Source organism: Cupressus sempervirens, chromosome 3 (genome assembly GCF_028749045.1).
Source record: "Cupressus sempervirens isolate cs-2001-9-10 chromosome 3, ASM2874904v1, whole genome shotgun sequence".
NCBI lineage: Eukaryota > Viridiplantae > Streptophyta > Pinopsida > Cupressales > Cupressaceae > Cupressus > Cupressus sempervirens.
The window spans coordinates 447,911,854-447,936,402 of NC_143120.1; the positions used below are offsets into that span (position 1 = coordinate 447,911,854).

Sequence of the window (24,549 nt, forward strand, 5' to 3'; positions counted from 1 at the left end):
AATTTTGGCAGTTCTTACAGAGTAAGAGTGCAGCGAGCTATCCAGGAATGTCAACTGGGCTGTAATGAAATCTTTGGCTTGATGCTATTTGTTTTTTGGGGGCTGGGATTAGAAATTATTGTAAATGTCGTGTCAAGAGACCCATGACAAGTTGCTATTCAAAGACTCTTTACTGTAACAATCCATATTTCATCAATAAAATAAAATCTTATTACCAAGAAAAAAAAAATGCCTTGTAACCTTCAAAACAGGCTAAAACTGTCACACGTGAATTAGTGAGCTGAAAAAATTTCCCAAAATCATGGCCCCCTTTGTGAGGGAGTCAGGCCCAGACCCACTCTGATACCATGTTCAAATATTCAATGTAATCCAATGTAAAACTGAGGAGACCAGGGCTCTTTAAATAATGATTACAAGACTGAAGTGCTAAAAATAGCTGACAACTTAAATTAAGATGAACAAATAAAACAACTAAGCAATGCTAAGAATAGCAGACCTAAAATAGGTAAATATATTTATTATTAATAGAACAACACCTTTACCAATCTCATGCCTCCTGAGCCCCCCTCCATGGTTGGTAGTTTTCATGAAGGTTCCTGATTTTAATGAGAAAAGGGCATTCTCAAGCCTGTGAAGAACAACACCATACAATTCTCACGCTTCTGACCCTTCCCCATTCAAATTTGAAGCTAAAATATAAAATCTACCACATAAATAATGATATTATTATGCATAAAGGCCAATAAATTTCATTTCCAAGATTGAGATGAATGAACTATGTGAGTCACCTATATGATTTATAAATTAGATGAATATTAAAAGATAATTAGCAATAGTTTTCATCTTTTTTTCTGCAAAGAGGGAAGGTCTATTAATTGACATTGTTTTGGCAAGAACAATATCAAAGTGTGTTGGAATATACAAACAGATTTTGCATGAATGCTGTCCAAAGGCAGAAAGATCTTCATGATTATGACACTTTGATAATACATACAAGAGGTCATACAAAACTATACTAGTTTCTCACCTCAACCTCTCCTCCCTGCCATATAAATGTAATGTAAATGTTGGAAACTTGACCAGGGGGTTGGCTTTGCCTACACATATTTGAGATTACATTAATTTATATACATGAAGAAGAACAAATCTCGTTTTCAAAATTGTGATTTGTGAGTCATGGTCTCACTTGGTGGGAAAGTTGTATTCATTTTAGGATAATAAGGAAATTTACCACCATTTTGTAAATTTTATGAATATAAAAGGATAATTAATAAACTGTTTTATCCTATTTTTTGTAATGAGGAATACCCATTGATTGGCCAAATGTGCACATTGATATTGAAAAGTGCATATAGGGATATATGTTGCATAGCACAAGTAAACTCTCCAACATGAAGCGGCCTGTGTATGCCACAATTGCTTCCTTAAAGGTCATGTTAGAGCATCTCCATGGATTTTGTAGGTGTTTAGCCTTATTGGAAAAAAAGTATAATCAGTAATATTTTTTTTTCATGTTCAGTTTGTTTATCTCTATCATCTCAAACAAAAATACAAGGTTCGTGGGCTAGTCTTTTAGAAGACATATAAGTTTGAAGGATTCAATTGCTTTTCATTCATAAACAGATGGTCAAACTGAACAGGTCAATGAAATATATTCCGTCTCTTGAGGTGGTAAATGAAGAAGAATCTTAATGCTTGGATGAAAACTTTGCTTGTATTAAACATTTTTACATTGTGACTATATTATTCTAGAGAGATTTCTTTTTATGCACTTCTAATATAGTAATTGGACGACAACAAAGAACTCAGAAAGCAGAGATCCACATCAGATGTCGGAGGAGTCCTAAGCAATGTACAAGTTGTGACATGATCAACATAGAGTTGAGCATAAGTTTACAGTTGTAGACATTGTATTGCTGTAATTGAGCAAAGATAGACTCCAAGGTTGATCAAGGAAGTGGAAACTTACAGGTGGTCCATTTTAGACATTTTTCCGAAGTGGGAAAATGTGCATTTAGATTATATAGGTTGAGAAGTTCATGTTTGAGAGTTTGGTAGGGAGTTGTGTGTGGCTGGGATTATGCATTTGTAACATGTTGCAAAGCAATTGCAAGTGCTGACCATGACTTCATATGTTTTGTTAAGGTTAAGAGCATGCAAACGCGATGGTAGCAAAACAAAGGATGTAATGTTCCTTTTTTTGGGACTTTCCTAATTTTAGCACTAGACTCACAAATTCCATTGAAATAAAAATTGTAAGATGGTTAGAGATAAACTTTACCAATTAAAATTCTTTTTTACAAGATAATTCGTTATTTAGCTCCTGCAACATCAAAGTCGAAACAAAAGCACAACTATACATTTATAGACTAAATATATTGTTTAAAAAACAAGGCACTACAAACTAAACAGACACTTAAACTAGAAGTTTAAACTAGCTACCAAGCTAAGAGAAATATCGTTGTCATGGGAGGATAATGTCAATCTTTGTTGTTTCCTGCCATGCCTTTGCACTTCCCACCCCTCTTTCAAGACCCAGAGGGGGTCGAGCTAGAGGATGAAGTGCTGCCTTCTGCCGTCATGCACATGCTTTTTGCGTCCTCGACCCTTGCAATGACATGGCAGTCTGCCCTATAATTCAGGTGAGCCACTCCCTGTACAATCTCGACCTCCAGCTTATCAAAGGCGAACTAGTCCTCCCTATAATCCAGCAAAGAAGGAAAATCCAGGTCTGCAAGACTAAATCCGTCATCATCTTGTACCCATAACCCCTTGCCATCGCAGTACGCGTGAAACCAGTCTACCATGGGTTGTACTATTTTACTCGCAACTATTTTTAAGAGGGAAAAATGTTTGTCTACCACTATTGATGCCTTCCACTATTGATCTACCTGGTGGTAACTACTTTTCTCTTCTATGATTTTGTTGAGAAGCTTTGTTAACCTATTAGCAATGATTTTGGTAATTGCTTTATAGATGGTATTGCATAGGGCAATATGTCAAAAAATTGCCATTGTCTGTGTTCGCTTTTTTGGGGATGAGTGTGAGGAACGTGTGATGGAAGGCTTGCAACATGACTTTGTTTTTTCTAGATTCTTCAACTGCTTTTGTGGAGGTTCGGGTCTATCACATCCCAAAGGGTTTGGAAGAAGCAAAGAGGGAAGCCATCTAAATGGGGTGCTTTGTTTGCCCCCATTTGAAAAACGCCCTTTCTTGTCTCCTCTAGATTGATACTATTGTATAAGGTTGCATTATCCGCTGGGGTGATTTAACTGGAGATATTTATGAGAAGATCTTCCCTATTTGCCTCATTGGTGGTCATGTTTAGGGTTTAGGGATTTTTGCAGCTGTAGACGCTTGAGATCTATCTTCCCTAGTGATTGTGCTGATCCTATTTTGCTTGCAGTTAGCCATTGTGGACTGGTGAAAATATTTTGTATTTTTATCCCCTCTTGATAGCCAGTTTTCTCTTGACTTTTGGTGCCAAAAGGTTTCTTCTTTGTCCAGGATATCCATGAATTCTTCCTTGAGTCGTTTTTCTATATTGGAGTCCTCTGTGTTATAAATCTCTCATTGAGACGAGCTAGTTTATCCTCAATTCTGAGTTTTCCTTAAAAATGGTTTTGAAGTTCGTTTCATTCCAATGCTTGAGGCAATTTTTGACTTGGAGCATTGAATCATAGCAAAGTATTTCAATTTGAATTGGAGCATCCTGAGCTTATCTATGCACCTAACTTTATTCCACCATTCCTTAATAAGGCGTCCCAACAATTTATCTTGGAGCCCCATGTTTTCAAAGTGAAATGTGAACCCTCCCTCTAGAGTGTTTGTGATCAAAGTTTTCTGTACTAGGTAGTGCTCAGCCCGTATATGGGAGGATAGAGGCCTCAAAAGCATTCTGGATATTGGCCTATTCTCCATATAGGGAAAAAATGTTTTAGCTTCTCTGTAATAGTGGTGAATCCAGCTTTGTGATTGGTCCAGGTGTATTTGCCATTCTTGATTTCTACTTTGTGCAATTCACAAGTGTGGACCCATGCTTGGAAGTCCTGCTAGACCTGGGATTTGTGCTGTACACCTACCTTTTCCTCAGAATTGTCCAAAGAGGCGTTGAAATCCCCGCTAGAGAGTGTGGGTTCATCTGGGTTTTGAGATAGCCGGTCCTTGACTTCCCTCCAAAGAACTCTCTTCACCAAGGTAGCAGTGGGTTCGTAGATGTTAATAACTTGGAACTCTAAGTTAGTGGATAGATCTCTACATTGTATGGCCATCCAGCTTCTCTGTAATAGTGGTGAATCCAGCTTTGCGATTGGCCCAGGTGTATTTGCCATTCTTGATTTCTACTTTGTGCAATTCACAAGTGTGGACCCATGCTTGGAAGTCCTGCTAGACCTGGGATTTGTGCTGTACACCTACCTTTTTCTCAGAATTGTCCAAAGAGGCGTTGAAATCCCCGCTAGAGAGTGTGGGTTCATCTGGGTTTTGAGATAGCCGGTCCTTGACTTCCCTCCAAAGAACTCTCTTCACCAAGGTAGCAGTGGGTCCGTAGATGTTAATAACTTGGAACTCTAAGTTAGTGGATAGATCTCTGCATTGTATGGCCATCCAAAAATGACTCTTTTTTATTGGAGAACAAGATATAGTGCGGGGATTCCAAATAATACCAATACCACCAGAAGCACAGTGAGCTTCAACCAGAAATCGCTCCTCATGCAGCCATCCCCTTAACTGCCTAGGGCCCTCCTTGCTGCAAAATTTGATTTCTTGTAGTAGGATTGTGTCTGAATGACTCTGATGAAGTCGATGCTTTAATAAACACCATTTGCTAGCGGCATTAATGCCCCTAACATTCTAGTTATCAGCTTCATTGACCACTTCTAGGATCAGTAGTATTATATACATGATTTCACTTCTATATATATACACGAGTATAATTCTGATTTCACTTCTATTACCATAGATGTATATGTATATCTATATATGCATATATAAACGTATAAGTATAATTCCGATTTTGTTCATATATATAATATATAATATTTTTCTATATTAGCATTATATAGGATTCTTATCCTTCAGAAGTTAGATATATCATTTCACAAATCAGTAATTAACTTACTCATACCATCTTCTGTTTCATCAATAGCTAATATATATATTTTATAATGTCTCTATTGATAATATGCAGAAGTAGAATGCAGAAGTGATTATACTGAGATTTTGATATTTGTTAGTATACAGACATTGTTATAACTGCTTTAATTATACTCGGAATATAATTAAAGATAAACTCATATTCATATTTCTTTCTGCCATAGATGCTATTTTCAAGTGCCAAGCTTAATAACAGTTTATCCATACATACCTGGTCTCTTGGCCATAATATCTTTCTCTTGATGCTTTGTGATCTTTCTAATCCGGATTGCTCTCTCCTTTTTGCCTCCTGGAGATGGACAGAATGCTGTTGTTTAATAGAGGATGATACGTCACGTCCAAAGTGACATGTCTCCTCTTTCTATTCATATTGCTCTAAATAACTGCGCCAAATGATTACTTTTACCAATCATCGACTCCTTTACTTTTAGCAACGATTTATCACTTATTTTAGTCATTAGTTCTTATACTTTGCTATTATTTCAATATTCCTTCAGTTAGCCTCTAGCCATAGACGTAGGATAAATTTTAGCGACAGAACATATCAAAAGAATTTAAATATTATTAATTTATTATTGTATAAATAATTTAGCATTACAGTAATAATAGATTACAGTTACACTGGGTTAATGTTTTAGCTACAGTTGGATTGATTTAACCATGATATACATTGGTATGACTGATTATTATGATTAATAATCATTGGACAATTGATGTGTGCGTAATCTTATAATAACTATTGTGTAATTATTAATCTTAAATATCAAATTAAAGGGACATGTCTCTTCTTGTCTTAAACCATGTATAAATGCCAGAGGTCGCTGCACTTGAAAAACACATAACAAGAAGGCATTGCTATCAGAACCTAATTACAGATTTAAATGGAATAGAAAACAAGGAAATAAGGAAAGCGAAAGGACTGGCATATGTGGGCATCGAACATGTGACTCACCGACCATTACCGAGTAAGGGAGCAAGATAGTCTTTGTCTCTGCAATAACGTTGACATCTTATATCTTCATCAGAGTGCAAGGCAGGAGAGGCCACACTTCATTTTGTTGAAAAGAGGGAGGAAGATGCTTAAAAATAGAATCTCATATCTGCAAAAGAAATAAAAGACACGAACATCAAATTCCTTACATAGCAGGAGAGCAGAGTAAGAACAAGGATATTCATTGAAAATTAAATTTTGAAGACCATGAAAAGATAGAGTAATGTTTTGGAAAACCGAGTTGGGATCATTCTATAACAGTAGCGATAGAAAAGATAATATTCAACATTGTTATACCGGCAGCTATGTGTATTATGTGGATGCCATTGTTATGATTTGGGTATTTGCATCTGTACGATCGCATTTCCTCATGATTGGGCATATAGCCATGGTCGTACTTTCTAATGATTGGCATGGCGTTAAGCTCGATAAATAATCTAAGGGTTACATACATGGAGTTTTAATCACCCATAATTTTTTGTGCCACAGATAAAGATTCAGTCAAAATTGCTTGTGAGAAGGCCACTACCAATCATTGACTTGGTAGTTGAGTAATAGTTTGAGGAGCACAATCCACTAGTAGTGGTTGGACCAATACATCAACATGGTAGAAGGGGTCAGGCCAATGCATCAACATTGTAAAGATCAAGCCAATGCATCATATGATCATATTGACGACATCAACATTCATTGCAAAACAACTCAACTCCATCATGTTGAGTCAGCCCAAAACTCAGAGCATAATAACTGACGTGGTACGTGGTATATGCTTGAGTAGTCTAGAAGTGTTAAGGCACCCCACTTATTGACTCGATTGAGCTGACGATAAAGGGTATGAACCCATTGCACTTACTCTTCTAAACTATTGTCCATGTCAACCACTATCGGTCCCACCAAGGTAAGTATGTATGGTGTATGGTTTTAAGTTCTTTTCATATTGTTATAAAATACATTATAAAAATTCCCTCCATTGATATGTTAATAGATATATGGTAAGTATTTAATAAAAATAAAATGTATATATGTGTGAAAATTTATAAGATTAACATCTTTTAATCTAATAATTTGACATTATTAAATGTAAAAGGATTTAATTTATGCAAAGATATATATTTTCCTTAAATACCATAGTTATCTATTTATTGAAGCCTCTCTATCTTATTTTTATTTTCAATATACTATAAGAGCTTTTTGTTTTGATCTTTTCCTCCGAGAATGTTCTTGTAGGAAAAGAGAGATTGATATTAGATTCAGAGGGAGTCTAACACATTCGTTTGGAGGAGTAGATGGAGGATGTGTTTCAGTTGATCTTTAAAGACCTTCATCATATTAGATTCAGAGGGAGTGTGACACTTCAACAAAGGCAACCTTGGTTGAGGAGCTCATATGGTTGATTTTCAGAGGGAGTTCGAAAGTCCTTGTGTGTGATTGTATGACCTTAATGGGCCTATCCCTTGTGTACATCATGAGGTAGTGAAAATTGATGTTTTGGAGGCCATTATATGGAGTATGTGGGGAATATAATGCGACTTGATGTTCTGGAGGTCATTACTCACAATACTTGGTGAATATCTTGCATCTCGACATTCAAGAGGCCATTACTCAGATTATTTCGTGAATATCATGTGTTGATATTTTGGAAGACCAATACATATGATATCAGATGTGATATCAAACCTTATTTGAGTACTTGGTGAATATTATGCGTTGATATTGTGGAAGACCAATACTCATGTTATCAAAATGTTACATAGAGTATTTGGTGAATATCATGTGTTGATTCTAGAAGACCAACACTCATGTTATCAAATTTGATATCAAAATGTTGAGTATCTTCTGATCAAAGATTATATTACATTGAGGTAATATATGGTCATGTGTTTAACCACCCTAGTTAAGAGGGAGTGTTAATGTTGTAGCTTCAGTCGGATTGATTTAACCATGATATACATTGGTATGACTAATTATTATGATCAATAATTATTAGACAATTAATGTGTGTGCGCGCGCATACTCATATATATTGGTAATCTTATAATAACTATTGTCTAATTATTAATCTTAAATATTAAATAAATGAATAGACATGTCTCTAAAGGGACATGTCTCTTCAAGTCTCAAACCATGTATAAATGCAAGAGGTCCCTGCGCTTGAAAAACACATATCAAGAAGGCAGTGCTATTAGATCTGCAAGCGTTATTTATATATTATTATTTTAATATTTGATTTAGTATTACTAATTATTTATATTGTAATCATAATTATATTGTATTATTAATTTATTTATTCATATTTTAATAGTATTTAATATTTATTGTTAAATTTTATTTTAGAAAGGAGACATGACAAAGAACCACCTCATTTCTTTGAGGTTTCTTCCAACATTTAGTTCTCAATGGTAATCTCTTGTGTTAACACCTGCTTGTATGATATTTTCACTTAACTTTTCTTGTGACTCTGTTAAATAGTAATCTCTTTCATTAACAACACTAAAACAGCTCTTCTCTTTGCATGCATTCATTGTTTTCTTAAACAAATTAAAAGAGGAAAGTCATATAATCGGCTAAGCTGTTACAAGGAATTGGTGATATTTGTGTGTTATAAATAAGATTTTAAGACTTGTGTAATTCTGTGCTAAGTCAGGATTGATCATTCTCTAATCTGTTTTGATAGTTGATAAACATCGAGTATAATTGTAATGTGGCGGTTTTAAAGTCTGTCTGCTCAATGTTAGTTTCTTTGTTAATAAGAAGTTTCCCTCAATGAAACACTTCTTTCTTCTTTTACATTGGCTCCCTTAATTAGGTCTATGGGGTTGCAGGTGATTCTGATGTGATTCAGACAGTTCAACAGTTTGTAAGTACCTCTTAACAGAACAGAAAAAAGGTGAAGTTCTGTTGTTGAAAAATTCTCAGAAGCACTAGGGTGGTGGTTTTGCCATGGCAGTTAAAGAAGTGTTGGAGGAGCTTAACAAATAGTTTATTGCAACCAGGTTGTTATATGATGATGTATGTGGTAGTTTCCCTTGTATTAGTTTCCTAACTGCCTTTGAGCCAATGCCCAGTCAAGTAGGCAAAACATTATTGCCAGATGAATAGTTGAAAGACTTGTGCTTTTACCATTCATAGACAGGGAAATTTTTATTTAGCAATGCACCTCCCATTTCTCATGTGGCTGAAGAATTCTTTGGGTGTAAAACTCTATTGCCAGTTTGTAAGTTCCTCTTAACAGAACAAAAAGAAGTTGAAGTTTTGTTGTTGAAAAATCCTCAGAAGCAGTAGGGTGGTGGTTTTGCCATGTTTATTAGTTTCCTAACTGCCTTTGAGCCAATGCCCAGTCAAGTAGGCAAAACGCTATTGCCAGATGAATAGTTGAAAGACTTATGCTTTTACCATTCATAGGCAGGGAAATTTTTATTTAGCAATGGACCTCCCATTTCTCATGTGGCTGGAGAATTCTTTGGGTGTAAAACTCTATTGCCAGTTTGTAAGTTCCTCTTAACGGAACAAAAAGATGGTGAAGTTTTGTTGTTGAAAAATCCTCAGAAGCAGTAGGGTGGTGGTTTTGCCATGGCAGTTATAGAAGTGTCATGGGAGATTAACAAAAATTTAACTATATTGCAACTAGGTTGTTATATGATGATGTATGTGGTAGTTTCCCTTGTATTAGTTTCCTAACTGCCTTTGAGCCAATGCCCAGTCAAGTAGGTAAAACTCTATTGCCAGATGAGTAGTTGAAAGACTCGGGCTTTCACCATTCATAGGCAGGGAAATTTTTATTTAGCAATGAACCCCGCATTTCTCATGTGGTTGGCATATTCTTTGGGTGTAAAACTCTATTGCCGGATGCACAGGTGAAAGAATTGGGCATTTACCTTTCATAGGCAGAAGGGATTTTATCTAGCAGTGGACACCCCATTTCACATGGGGTTGGAGAATTCTCTGGGTATGTTTTTCCCAGATATGGTCATTGTAGTAGATTCTAGGAGTTACAATCTGTGATTCTAGCTCTCAGTGCCTACATGGTGATTGACATTTGAACATGGATTTATTTAGAAAATGGTAGCAATTGTACAACTTCACAGCCTTGACATGGTGTACAAGGATACATTAAGCATCTGTATAATTGCTTTTGTGATATTTGGACTTGAAAGTTTGTTGTTATTGTACACAAATCAGCTGTTTTCTTAAGTAAAGCATAAAAGGACTTCAATGTAATCGGCTAAGTTGTAATGAGCAATTGATGAGTGTGGTGTTAATGAATTAGTTATAGAATATCTATACTAATTTTCAAATCAATAAGATGCTAAGACTTTGGAGTAATGATGTGTCGAATCAGGATCCTTCTGTACAAAAACCTTTTATTTTGTAATTGACTCTAGGAGTGACAATCTGTGATTCTAGCTCTCAGTGCCTACATGGTGATTGACATTCAAACTTGGATTTATTTAAAAAATGCTAGCAATTGTACAACTTCACAGCCTTGACAAGGTGTACAAGGTTACATTAAGCACCTGTAAATTGCTTTTGTGATATTTCGACTTGAAAGTTGTTGTTATGATACACAAATCAGCTGTTTTCTTAAGGAAAGCAATAAAGGACTTTAACATAATCGGCTAAATTTTTATAAGCAATTGATTGTATTGGTGTTAGTGAATTAGTTATAGAATATCTATACTAACTTTTAAATCTATAAGATGCTAAGACTTTGGAGTAATCATATGTCAAATCAGGATCCTTCTGTACAAAAACCTTTTACTTTGTTGAGACCTTTGTTATGATTCTCTAACAAACATTTTGTTTTGACTTCTTAGATAACATGTTAATCAAAGTTTTGTTGATAATGGTTTCTGAGATTGATCCCTTTGTTTAGGATTTTGTACACTTGTTTTCTTAAATTCTATTTTAATGTGTCAATTTATCATTCTAAGCTTCTTTCATTTGATGTTTGGATAAGATGAAATTTGTTTAAATTTCGTATTTGAAGCTATTCCACTGCATACTTCTGATTTGTAACTTGGGAAATCATCCCTGTTTTGTTCACAACTGATTGTTATCATTATTTAGACAATTTTCACCAGTCTTTCAACAGTCTTTGATTTGATTGTCATATAAACCAGCATGCTTAATCAAGTCGTTGCTTACAAATTTTCTACTGACTCTATTGTTACACATGACAATTACTTCCTTGCCCACAAAGGAAGGAAAACCGAAAATGTGAAGTCTGTTATAGTGGCCTGGTGAATTCAGTATCCAACTGTTTTTTTCCTATATTGCAGCAGTGATCATATTCCAATGCCAAATGCTCTAGAGAGCATGATTAATGTTATACAATGAAGTTTCCGATGTTTGAAATAGCACACAACAGCAGCTTTTGGAAAAATATCTTTAAATAGTAACACATCATGGGGTTCTCTTTCGTCCGTTTTTCTACCAAACTTGCTTTTACATACTTGAGCAAAATTATCGATTACATTGATGTTCTCCAGCTTAAATATTAGGTAGTTTTGTTTGAGAAATAAGTTCATCTCCTCTTCATTTGTTCTATGATCACGAGGAATAAGAATACTTGAGTCTGAATCTCAAAATGAAATATGGAATGAAATGAACAAATCTTTAATCACTTGCTTGTTTTAGTAGGAAAAAATATATTAAGAAGACATGTTAGCTGAATCTTGAATCATAATGAATCAAGCTTATGGTATATCATTGACAAATTGTTCTTAGGTTCTGTTTAAAATAAAGTTTTGGTTTATCTTATGATCATACAGACCTACTCCCATGGTTATTTTCAATCCGAGTCCAGCGTGTGTCTGGAGGTTTTTACACGTCCTACAGGCTTTGTTTTGTAGACTTCAAATTGAGTTTTGGTAGTTTAAGCTTGTGACTCAAGCTCAATGAGGTCATCTTCATTTTATTTTGTTTTAAACGAGTTTTTGTTCAGCATACAAACCCTACTGCCAGGGTAATTACGGAAGCCCATTTTCTTTTGATTGATGTTGTTCTATGCTGCAATAACATTATTTGTTGGGGGTTAATATTTTAAACTGAATGTTTTGTAATGGAAAACCAAAGCATTGTTTGGAGAGCTTTATGAAGTCCTAACATCTGTTTTAACTAAATTACAATGTTACCTTGCCTACAGGTATCACTCTCACAGTAATGATTATTTGGAAATCTGCCGCAGCTATAAGTCAATTTATGAAATACCTGCAGTGAAGGAAGACCCTTCTCAATGGATTCCTGTAAGTGGGAATTTTTAATTTCTGATAAGATCTGGTATCGTGGCGATTTGGGACTCATTCTTGTTCCTCTCACAATGATACTGCAGGTATTGAGAAAAATCTGCTGGTACCTTGTATTAGCACCCTATGATCCTATGCAATCAAGTCTTCTTAATGCCACACTTGAAGATAAGAAGCTGTCTGAAATTCCAAAATTTCGGTATTTATCTTTTGGTTTTCTATCCTTATGTCTTACTGGCTACCTTTATTTCTTTGTACACTTATAATTCATATTGTCTTTTGTGTATCCTTTTTGCTTTCCTTCTTAGCCAGTTGACCGATGGAGCTATGCACCATCATTTTCTTTGCAGCAAAGCAAACCCAACATACTGTCTTCATTATATTTCATTGACTCACTGCACAGATGTTTTTTTTTCCTCTTATTTAATATATGGTATGTTTGATACTTCCATGTTCAATGTTGATTCAATAAGTTACAGCCAGCATTCAAACTGACTATTTCAAAAGGGGTGAATATCAGCAGTTACTCTTAACTTCTTGAGTTTTTGCAACTATATTGGACTTTGTGGTATCCTAGTTAGACACTGGAAAATGAATGGATCCCTTGACTGACAAAATAGAAATGTAATGTTTGGCACTGTTGAGTTGAAATAAGCATTGATTTGAATCTTAAAGAGGGTATGCAATGTTTGGCATTTATTTGAATATTAAAGAGGGTATGCAATGTTAGGCATTGTTGAGTTGAAACAAGCATTGTATAGAGACAATGGTTGAGGTTCTTGAGAGTGCTATTATGTAGTGGTCCAAGTGAACATTACCTTTGGCATGCATGATTTGGCTGATTGACCACGTCATGTAAAAATTTGAGAAAGTCGTGTAATTTGATGACATTGCGTGGAGCTGGCTAGTATTAAATCATCTTGGTTTTCTGTAGATCTACATGGATACTCACACAATTGTTGATGTGGCCTAGATATGGGATTTGCATATTGCTATAGGTAAACTTGCTAAACTTGGCTGAGGCTTGCAACTTATGTGGTGTAGGATGTCTAGGATACACAAAAATGCTCCACGTGTTCCTCTCATTCCTTGTTGAAGAGGAGAATGTCATCCATGTAGATGATAACAAAGGAGTTGGCATTTCATAGGATGTTGTTCATCAGGTGCATGGTGGGTAGTTGAAAATAAATAACCATCCATTTTTACAATTTTGTGGTTTTGAATGTTACTTTTCAAACATTTAAGGTAAACTAGTGGTTGGTGATATCTTAACTTCAAGTTGATCCCAATCAAGTAATGTGGACCATGGAGTTGGTCCAAGAGGTTATTGATGTATGGCAAGGGACACTGATTCATCATTGTGTATTCTTGTAGATGCCCTAGTTTTTACCCTAAATTACAATTGCAAGTAAAATAGAATTAGTAATGTTATGTACCCAGTTGACATACTGCAATATGTTAGGAAATCATTGAAACATAATCCACAAGATAGATCTTCCTATTTAGAGATATAAAAAACATAGATAATCTCAACTAGGATTAAAAACATAAAATTCACCGCAATATATATTTAATTTATTGATTGGATCCAATTATAAAAGAGGCAGAATAAGGGGCGTATTTGTGCACCTTAATAAATTCTGTACCCTAGGCCTAGGAGCCTATTATTACTTCTCTTGGGTTCATGTCGCTCTTGCCATCCATTTGTGGGGGTGTACCTAGTGAGGTGTTCTTAATCCATTAATTGTCTACCCTAAGCTCAAGAGCTGGTTATTATCCCTCTTGGCCCAATGTGGCTTTTTGCCGTCCATATGAGGGGGTATACCTAGTGAGGTGCCCATAATCCTTTAATCCTCTACATTTGGCCCAAGATACAACCATTATCTCTTTTGCCGTCACGTGGAACTTTCTATCCATATGAGGGGGTTTACCTAGTGAGGAGCCCATAATCCATTTATCCTCTACCCTAGGCCAAAGAGGTGATTATTATTCCTCTTGGCCTCATGCAGCTCTTGCCTTTCGTGAGGGAGTGTAACTAGTGAGGAGTCCAGAATCATTCCCCTTTTCTGTTTCCACCTTTATACTCCTATGATTAGAGATCTCTATCATAATGAACAAGCAAACATATACGAGTTACACAAAATATGCTTATATTCTTCAGATGGAAGTCACACAATAATAGTATCATATATATACATGTTATTCATAAGCAAGAATCAATCATAAGAAATCATAAATGAGAATACACCATGCTGCTCATTTTCTGAACTGATACTTACATGATTTATAGGTATTATTACTCAAACACTTAAGAGTTATTGCTCTAGATTTAATTTGCTTAGGATCCAATGCCTTTCTTGATTGTTAGTTTTGATACCTTTACATTCAAGCAGAGGAGATGTGCCCAGCTTGTATCTCTTAGAAAACCAATGTGCCCATTAATTAAAGTGCATCCTTTTTTTTAACCACGCCTTGTTAACACTAACTTACACCTCCCTTATTAAGCATATTGCTGATTTTTATTAATATATATTTTTCTAATAGACCGATCATCATATTAGTTTTCCACCTTAATGTGCCCAGCTTGTATCTCTTAGAAAACCAGTGTGCCCATTAATTAAATTGCATCCTTTTTTTTAATCACACCTTGTTAACACTAATTCACACCTCCCTTATTAAGCATATTGCTGATTTTTATTAATATGTATATTTCTAATAGACCAATCATCATATTAGTTTTCCACCTTATTTCTGAATTATACTAAGAGGATAACAACCGTGCATATAATATTGGTTTATGCAGAAATATTGATTGACATCTTTTCTTCTGGATCGGCATCTTCAGAATATTGTGAGGTCATATAAGATGATTTTCTGATGGATTTAGGGATCCCCCATATTGGGGACACAACAGATGGTCAATGTAGAGGCAGATGGTGCCCATCCATCTTTCATGTAAGAACTATAGGGCTGTCACATGGATAAGAGTTGGGTGTGATACTGCCTTGATCAATCAACTACTAATTTTGGGATTTAATATTATCATTTCCTAAATGGATGTGTTACACAGGGCTATTTGGAAGAGGAAATTTTGATTTAGGAAATCTGGGAACCAAATTGATCTCATGTTGCATTGTGCATTGGGTAGGAAGTTTTTGAACTCCTCAAAGATATCCTTGTATTGTTGATGTTTCTTCGAGTTGTTGCTATCGTAATAATGCTTGTTTACCCTTGTTTTCTGCCACCGCACACTTGCATTCATCCTAAGAAGCCTTTGGGTGAATCTGACAAGCATAAACTCTTGTGTATCTGAAATGATTTTGCAACATTGTTTGGTAGATACTATGTCTACTTCAGTTTTGTTGAAGACTTGCAAACATAGATGTAGCAATCATAAACATGTACACTCCACCATCGCAACTTCCTTTAATAAATAGTAAATACCATCTTTGTCATATGCATGGCCTCCTAAGTAATATGCCATAGGCTTCCAATCATGTGACGTCACAAATGATTGTGTCTTGCCTGGATTTTATTGCTTACTTGAAAATACATTACTGTCCCTTTCTGGGATCACCTTATATTTTGCCTTAAATTGACAAATCCAAACTGATACGAAGAGCAAAATATAGTTAGAGATACAAAGGCATACTAATTGATACCTTATATTCTTAATCACCCAGTTCGCTGTAATGCCTACCTGACCAGCAGAATTTGGAACTGGTACCTGGTTCTTGTATAGTTCGTCTTCTGGTCCGGGCAGGGTTCGATTTTCAGCCACCCAGTTCAAACCAACCCATTTGCCACTCGTACCCTGGTGGAGCAGTCACTAACTGGTTGAACTAATGTTGAACCTAGTCATTGTTTCAGTTCAGGGGCAGGAGGATTTATACAAATATGACATTTCAGTATAAGTTATACTTGAAGTTATATTTGTACAAATGTTTGAAATAGGCTTCAGCTTCATAAGAATTAAAATGCAGTTTCCAGATTTTGGGGCTTTTCAAAAAATTTCAGACTTAGCCGAAATTCAGGATTCAGCATGCTTTCAGCAATGTTATTTCCCACAACTTGTCCTTTTTTTTTAGGACAAATTGAAGCTGGAACAAGGATTTTGTAATGTTTCTAACTCCTCACAAATCACATGGTTTCAATCTATATTTCTGGGAGACTGCTCAACACTTGCTCACACCAAAACAGACATTACTTCCCATCAAGCCAAAATTGCTCAAACTCATTCTCGGACTTGGGGACTTGAAAATTGCTACCACCTAAGAGGCTAAGACCACCTAAGACTTAAAAGTGAAGATTAAGAAGATGATGAAGAAGAAGAATATCAATAAATTTTCATCCATTAGTTGAACTTCAAACAGTGATACTTGAACTTGATGTTATGATTTAATTTTTATGTTGTGAATCTTTGGCGTTGAACTTGAAATATCTGATGCTATGATGGTATGATCATGATTCCTGATGCACTCAATACTAGTTTTTGTTGTTTCAATGTTTTAATGATACTATGTGACGTTCTAATCTTAACTCATGCTTCTAGGCTTCATAAATATGTATGTGTGTGTGTATGTGTCTATACAATTTTTATATGTTTTTTTTACTAATGAACACAAACGATGCTAAACACCTTTTCCAAATTTTGCCGTCCTAGCAAATTGGTCCTTTGTACCCAGACTTGGAACTGAATTCAAACCAGTAACTTAGTTTTTACTCATTGTTGAGTAAGCGCTTAGTTTTTATTCATCGTTGAGTAAGCGTTTGCTTTTAATGATGCATGCCCCTTCTCTTACATCAGCATGTATGATGAGTGCTAAATAATCTGCTTCTGCCTTTGACATGATGATGACAGACATAATCATGGAAGTCTTGGTTTGGTTGGATTCTTCTATGTGCTGCGATTATAATGGGTCTTTCTGCCTTCCCATATTTGGCCAAATTAATGAAACGATGTATCGATCATCTCGTTCGTTCAATTATCAGCAGTGTTCATTTTCTAAATACTTAATCTAACCATTGACTAGATATAACACAAGGCATATTGGCCTCTATTTGATTTCTTTAGCTGTTATTAACACATATCTTTAAGCCACGTCAGAAGTAATGTATCATATATATTTAGCAGTTACTATTAGTATTAAGAAATAATAACACATCTTTGAGTAGCATATATTATTAGTAGTTACTATTAGTATTAAGAAATAATATTAGGATTGGATGTTAGTATTTGATATTATTATATTGATTTTATATTGATATCATATTTATCCAATGTTACCCTAGTACTAGGGTGTGTCAGGATGACGGGATGTTGGAATGAGTTTTCAAGACGGGGGAAAATGGGCCTCATTTTCGGGACAACGGGGGATGACCAGGGGAGGGTGGCAAGCGGAGGACGTGGCAGGGGGAGGACGGGGCAGGGAGGAGTGTTGTATAGTATACATATAGAACTTGAAATGCTTGTTATGAAATGATGTTTTAGCAGAACATATCAAATTAAAATACTTGAGCATAGCCAAATTGCAACATGAACTAGAACCATTGAACATTCAATATAGTAACATATTACATACCCAATAGTAACATTCAAAAAGCAATAATTCAAGTAGAAATCCAAGTCCCTATACTAGCAACAACATGGTTGCAGAATGACGGAGGTTGGGGTACTTGGTGCAAAGACGTCTCGAGGATGGGTACTACGAGTTTTGGGAGGGGGGTGCGAGTACCTGTGTAACATTGTATTTATCTTATATTGAATACTATAATATTAAAATTCAGGGTAGATTATTAGTTATTACTAGTTATTGCCCTTTTGTAAAATTATATTCTATTGTTTATTTATGTATTCTTTATTTTTTAACTTTGTAAGCATTTATTATTATATCCTATTTTGGAACGGGGACATTACAATCCACCCATCCCAAAAATTGCTTGTACTCAATCAGTGATTGAGTAATTATGGAGTCCCATCTGTAATCCACCTCTCTATCATACATTATAGTTGTGCTCAATAGTCCTTATGTTATTTGTATTTCTTATAAGTCATTTTCATAGATAGAAATTAAGCATACGCCTTCCATCTTGGAATGAATAACGTAGCTATTGAAACACTTGTAAAACGCGTATGATTTAAGTTTGTTTGGAGATATATCAAACATGAAGTGCATACATTTTTAGGAAGGCACACTGATGCAAGTAATGGGTGTAAAACACTAGGATATCCTAATATCCTTCCTTAGGACCTACTCAAGATTAGAGTGGTGGCGATTGGTTTCCTCAACACACCAACTTCACCTCACAATACCATCTCTATCTTTGAAGTAGCCTCAAGCTACAAAGGGCAACCAAAACTTCTCCACAACTCACTCCCTTGCACCCTCCAGGATCTCAGACTCCACTACACCTCCTTGTACTCTTTTCCACCATTTCACCAAGTTTCATAACCCTCTGATAGGTTTTGGACTGCCTTCCAAGCCAAAACAGCAAGTTGCTTTGGGAGGCCTAATAGGGGCTCTTTCGTAGTAGCCTTGTCCAACCAAAACAATCACCAAACTCTAAATCCTCCCATAGAACTCACCCAACCAGTTGCAGAATCTCTAATGATATATGAAGACCTAACAAACTTCACAAGATGGGTTTTGGGTTGACTCTCCTGACCCCTTAACTCTCGAGCCCTAGTTTAAGGCCAGTTAGGCTTAATAACACAGTTCGGGCTTCTAAGCCTTCAAATTTGAAACCCACATCAAAAATTCTTCTTCCATCACCTAGGACATTCTTCCACATTACCATATTCCAAATCTCAAGCTCCCATGGCTATCCTTGTGCTTCTCGCAGTGTTAACTCTGACTGTCTGCACGCTAAGCACATCAGATGGGTGGGTGGTGGCAAAATAAACATCTCCATCCTATACCCCTTCCATACACTAAAAACTAGGGTTTTTCACTGTGGGGATTAGGAGGGAGACTTCATTGTAGTTAAAACCCTAACTGTAGACTAGGTTAAGCAACAAGCACAAATAAAATCGAAAGAGATACAAGCTTATTCGACACGACCAAACCTAATTAATACATTCACAAGTAAACCGAAACACAACTTTCCACAATCACAACATGTACTTATTGTCACTCTGCAAGAAGATCTCAAGGTTGTATTCACTGTCTCTACATAGTTTACCACCAAAAAATTGCTTTATTGATTCAAATTCTGTACAACACATTCCAACCCCTTCCTAGGTTGTAGATTTTATAGGCCAAGCCTCTTGACCTTACATTCATCCTTACATGATCGATCAAAGCAACAATCTGACTGTTGACATTCCAAATTTGCAAGAAAAGTTGCATGACAACTTTTTTGACAATTTTTGCAACTTTTCCATATTTCCAAACAAATGACTTCAAATGCCTATCAAAACTTAGGGTACGTTTGGTTCTTGGAAGATGATAGAAATTGGCTTTTTCAAAACCCATATTTGAAAATTTGTTTGTTTGTTTCAAAATTTGCAAAATAGAATTAGCATACGGTTCTTCCAATTTTGCCTCAAAACCAGGTTTTCCAACTTCCTAAAAAAGTAGGAATTGAAAATCAAAACCTGGTTTTGGTTTTTAAGGAGTGTAAAAACAATAGATTGGACTACTTTTTGAAATTTGCCTTCAACTCCAAGCTTACGCATAAAAATGTGTCTTCACACACATCTTCCAAGTGAAACAAACGGTTTCAGTAAAATCCCAAAAATCAGAATGAAGATATACAAAACCTTGATTTGGCTAAACCAAGGTTTGTAGAAATCCAGGTTTTTAAAATTCCACGAACCAAACGGACCCTTAATGAATCATGCAAGAATACTAAAAAATCATGAAAATGAAGATTTTTGGTCAACTCATAGCATTGACCAATGTTGACTGACGTTTGACTTGCCCATAAGCCTTATTACAACATGCAAGAAATATGCTTAAATGCATTCTAGGGATGCTTGAAATTGCCTTATTGTCTTGTGTCATCTTGGACACTTATTGACCTCCTAATCTATCCGAAATTGGTGTTTGACCACCTTGTTTAGGACCTTGGGCCCTGCACCACACAGATTCATGAAGTAATTAATGCTGAAACCACATTAGTCATGAATCAAACACACAAAAAATGAAATATGCGCATAAGGCATGAATTGTTCATCAATGCACAAAGATCGTGGAGTATACACCCGAATATGCATGAGGCAAGAAGGCATGAAGTAATGCATGTAAGGCATGCAGCACCTATGTAAAACAATTATGCAAGGCATGAATCACAAAGAATACAGAAGAATAAATACACTTAAGACCAAGGCATATATGAGAGAGGTACTCATGAAGTAAACATGCGGAAAAAACATCAATCATGAAGCGTATATGCTATAAACACATTAATCATGATGAAGTTATTCATGTAGTAGACATGTTGAAAACCATCAATTGTAAGGCATATAGGAAAGCATGCACACTCATGCTGAAAACTCTACAAACATGAAGCAACAGAATTTACAGAAGATGCATAGACATGAATTACCTGCAATGCATGGAGTATACAGTTAGTCATGAAGTAAATACACTTAGTGCATAAGCATGAGTTCACTTAAGTCACAGAGCATCTATGTGAGCATATGAAGTATATCATGGATTCACTCAAGTTATGAAGCATACATGTAGCAAATGAAGTACGAAGTAGGCATATAAATTCTTTAAATCATGGAGCATACACATAGCATGCAAGGCATGAATTCATTTATCCTGAAGCATACATGTCAATGCACGTAGAACATGAATTTACTCGAGTCAGGAAGCACATATTTGATTGCACATAGCACATAAAGCATGAGTATATAAATGAAAATACTGAAGTCAGGAAGTATACATAATACATATGAATTCACTTAAGCATACATGTAGCATGTGAGGGATACACATGAAATGGTCCCAAGGCATGAAGCATGCACGCAGCATATACAACATGAAGTAGCAAAATACATAGGTATGATGAAGGCACAAATGTATGTAAGCCACGGGGCTTGTGAATACACAAAAGACATGTACATAGAACACGGATTATAAATAGACAGAGCAGGAGACCATATAATGTATGCGAGGTAAAAAAATACACATCGGACGCTTCTAGGCAGTACACTTAATCACACGCCAAACGTGTAAGGGATGAGTTGTACACAAATACATGTCAGACATGAAGCCAGCAATAAATACCAATCATGAAGCAATACAAAAAGCATGAATGATGTTCAATAGTTGTGAAGCAAGCGCAAGGTATGCATATGAACGGAGTGCATAAAATACATTTAGAGTAAGTGTGTAGTTCAAAACACATTGGATTGCCCAATGTTTGTCAATAAATTCATATCTTTGGATTCACTCTAGTTTTTTAGTTATTCTAGATCAAGCAAAAGTAAAACCACACATGGGGCGTATGCTTGAAAATATGGAATATGCACAGAAATATATGAAGACATGAAGCCTACACAAAGTATACACAATATATGTACGGTTAGATTCCTTCTTATTGGTTAGAATGATTCCTTGTTTCATCTTTTACCCTGCAAGATGACATGATTAAAGCTCTAATACCATTTGTAATGTCCCTTGCAAGACTTAGGCTAACATTAGCCAATGTTTAAAATATTTAAGGCTTGAACTGAATTGATTAAGACATATTAAACCAAACTACGTTATACCATAATCAGAAGTAAGAAAAGTTATACAAACACCAAATATACTAAGCAATCTTATTATTTGCGATTCTTATGGTCCATGCTACCCTTATTACCAGTTCAGTCTGAGAAGTAGAAGATTAGGGTGTAACCAAGTTGCTTAGATACCGTTCACAATAGGTTCCCTCAAAGTTTACACATCCAAGCCCTTATCCTATCTTGGTACTATACTTGCAAGGGGCCCAGGATCGCCGATCTTACCTATCTTGGGAATTAACCTATTGGCTGGATTTAGACAGGCCTCTCATTGTAAACACTTCAGTCCCTTCCTCCTTTGGTACTAAATTGTAAAGAATTTGAACATGGATAGATATGATTATGACTTTTTATATATATATATATATATATATATATACATGTATATAATTCTGATTTCATCCTTGTTAACATATAATGTTAATAATAGACTATAGACTCTTTACATTTATATGCATGTGTGTATGTATGGATATCATCCTTATTAACATATAATGTACATAATAGAGTATAGACTATATAACGAATCTTTATTCTATATATTTGTCTACATTTAATATAATATAAATAATTCTGTTTAATTACTATTGACAGATGCCTCTCTCTCTCTCTCTCTATATATATATATATATATATATCTGTGTGTGTGTTTTTCTGATTTCATGCTTATTAACATATAATGTATATAATTGACTATATATAGATTCTTTACATTTATATGTATGTATATCATCCTTATTAACATATAATGTATGTAATAGACTATATAAAGACTCTTTATTATATATATGTATACATTTAATATAATATAAATAATTCTGTGCAATTACTATTGACTCTTTATCCAATGTGTTCTGGCTGTCAGACTTGTTTCCAGACGCTGAATACAGATTTAGTAACCTGTCAATATACGTGTAGCTTCCTCTAAATAATTTGTCTTTCCTATATAATCCTCCCATATTCTCTTATCCTTCGATCTCGTTCTTGTGAAGAGTGGTTAATTTATTTATATGCTATGATTTTCTATCCCTGTTGAGAATGGAATTGATCTTCAATATATATTCCAAGAATTCCAAAGGACATCTTCTTTCATGTGATAGATTATCTTGTATGAAGTGAACCACATCCCTTGCATTATAAGCCATCTCCTTCAAATAAATACTTTTTACCGGTTAACATATTCTCTAATTTATGTTTAGCCTTCCGTTTTATTGATTAATCATTATTCTATTTGGATCACCAAGGCATGCTTATAGATACCTTATATTCATTGTTGAGTAAGCATTTGCTTATAAGTTATAACGATGCATGCCCCTTCTCTTACATCAGTATGTATGATGAGTACTAAATAATTTGCTTCTGCCTTCGGCATTATATGATAACAGACACAATTCTGAAAGTCTTGGCTTGGTTCGATACTTCTATGTGCTGCAATTGTAATGACTCTTTCTGCCTTCCCATGTTTGGCCAAGTTTATGAAACAATGTTTGACTAGATTGCTGTATTGATCATCTCTTTCGTCCATTTATTGTCACTGTTAATTTTCTAAATACTCTATCTAATCATTGACTAGATTTAGCAGAAGGCATCTTTGTCTCTGTTTGATTTCTATCACTGTTAATAACACATATCTTTAAGCCATGTTAGAACTAACATAGCATATATAATATCAGTTGCTATTAGTTTTAAGAAATAATATTAGGAATGGATATCAGTAAAATTAATATTATTGTATTGATGTCCGATTGATATCATATTGATGTTATATTGAATTATATATTATTAATATTTGGGGTATATAATTAACTATTAGTAGTTATTACTATTTCTTGTAATTATATTATTTATTTATGCTTTAATTTTGTAAATATTTATTATTAAATTCTATTTTAGGAAGGGGACATTACATATATACATATATATGATGATCTACACCACAAATCACAATGATTAGTTAGGAGCTCAACCATAACGAGGGTTGTGATGGAAGACATGATGAGGTGCCCCAAATATCCTCCACCTTAGGCCCAACAACATACATTATCCCCTATGGCCATATGTGGCTCTTAACCATCATCATGAGGTGGTGTACCTAGTGAGTGCTGTACACCACTGCTCTCTATCATGTCAACCTCTCACCTTTTATGATTGAGGATCCCTTTTGGTTCACTTCAACAATTGATCAATGTGGGGAGAGTAGGGGAGCTGCAATAGGGTGCCCTTAGATTACCCTCGACTCTAAGTCTAAGCGCAAGATTTTATCCTCCTTGGCCCCAGATGGTCCTTAACCAGTAGTCTTTAATAATCATTATGAGGTGGCCTTATGGTCTTTAACCAGTGGTCCTTTATAATCTTTATGAGGCAGAATGCCTAGAGACTAATCATTCACCCCCTCCTTGCACTACCTTGTTTCATTCTACATG

At 35.3% G+C, this 24,549-nt stretch overlaps 1 protein-coding gene across 1 annotated transcript in view; it reads left to right on the plus strand.

Moving 5' to 3' along the window:
• LOC149567000 (26S proteasome non-ATPase regulatory subunit 12 homolog A-like) overlaps positions 1-24,549 on the plus strand; it is a 46,938-nt gene that overhangs the window by 17,242 nt on the left and 5,147 nt on the right. The window contains exons 7-8 of the mRNA XM_089820207.1: positions 12,291-12,390; positions 12,477-12,589. Coding sequence (XP_089676333.1) covers positions 12,291-12,390; positions 12,477-12,589 — 213 coding nt within the window. The remainder of the gene's footprint in view (positions 1-12,290; positions 12,391-12,476; positions 12,590-24,549) is intronic.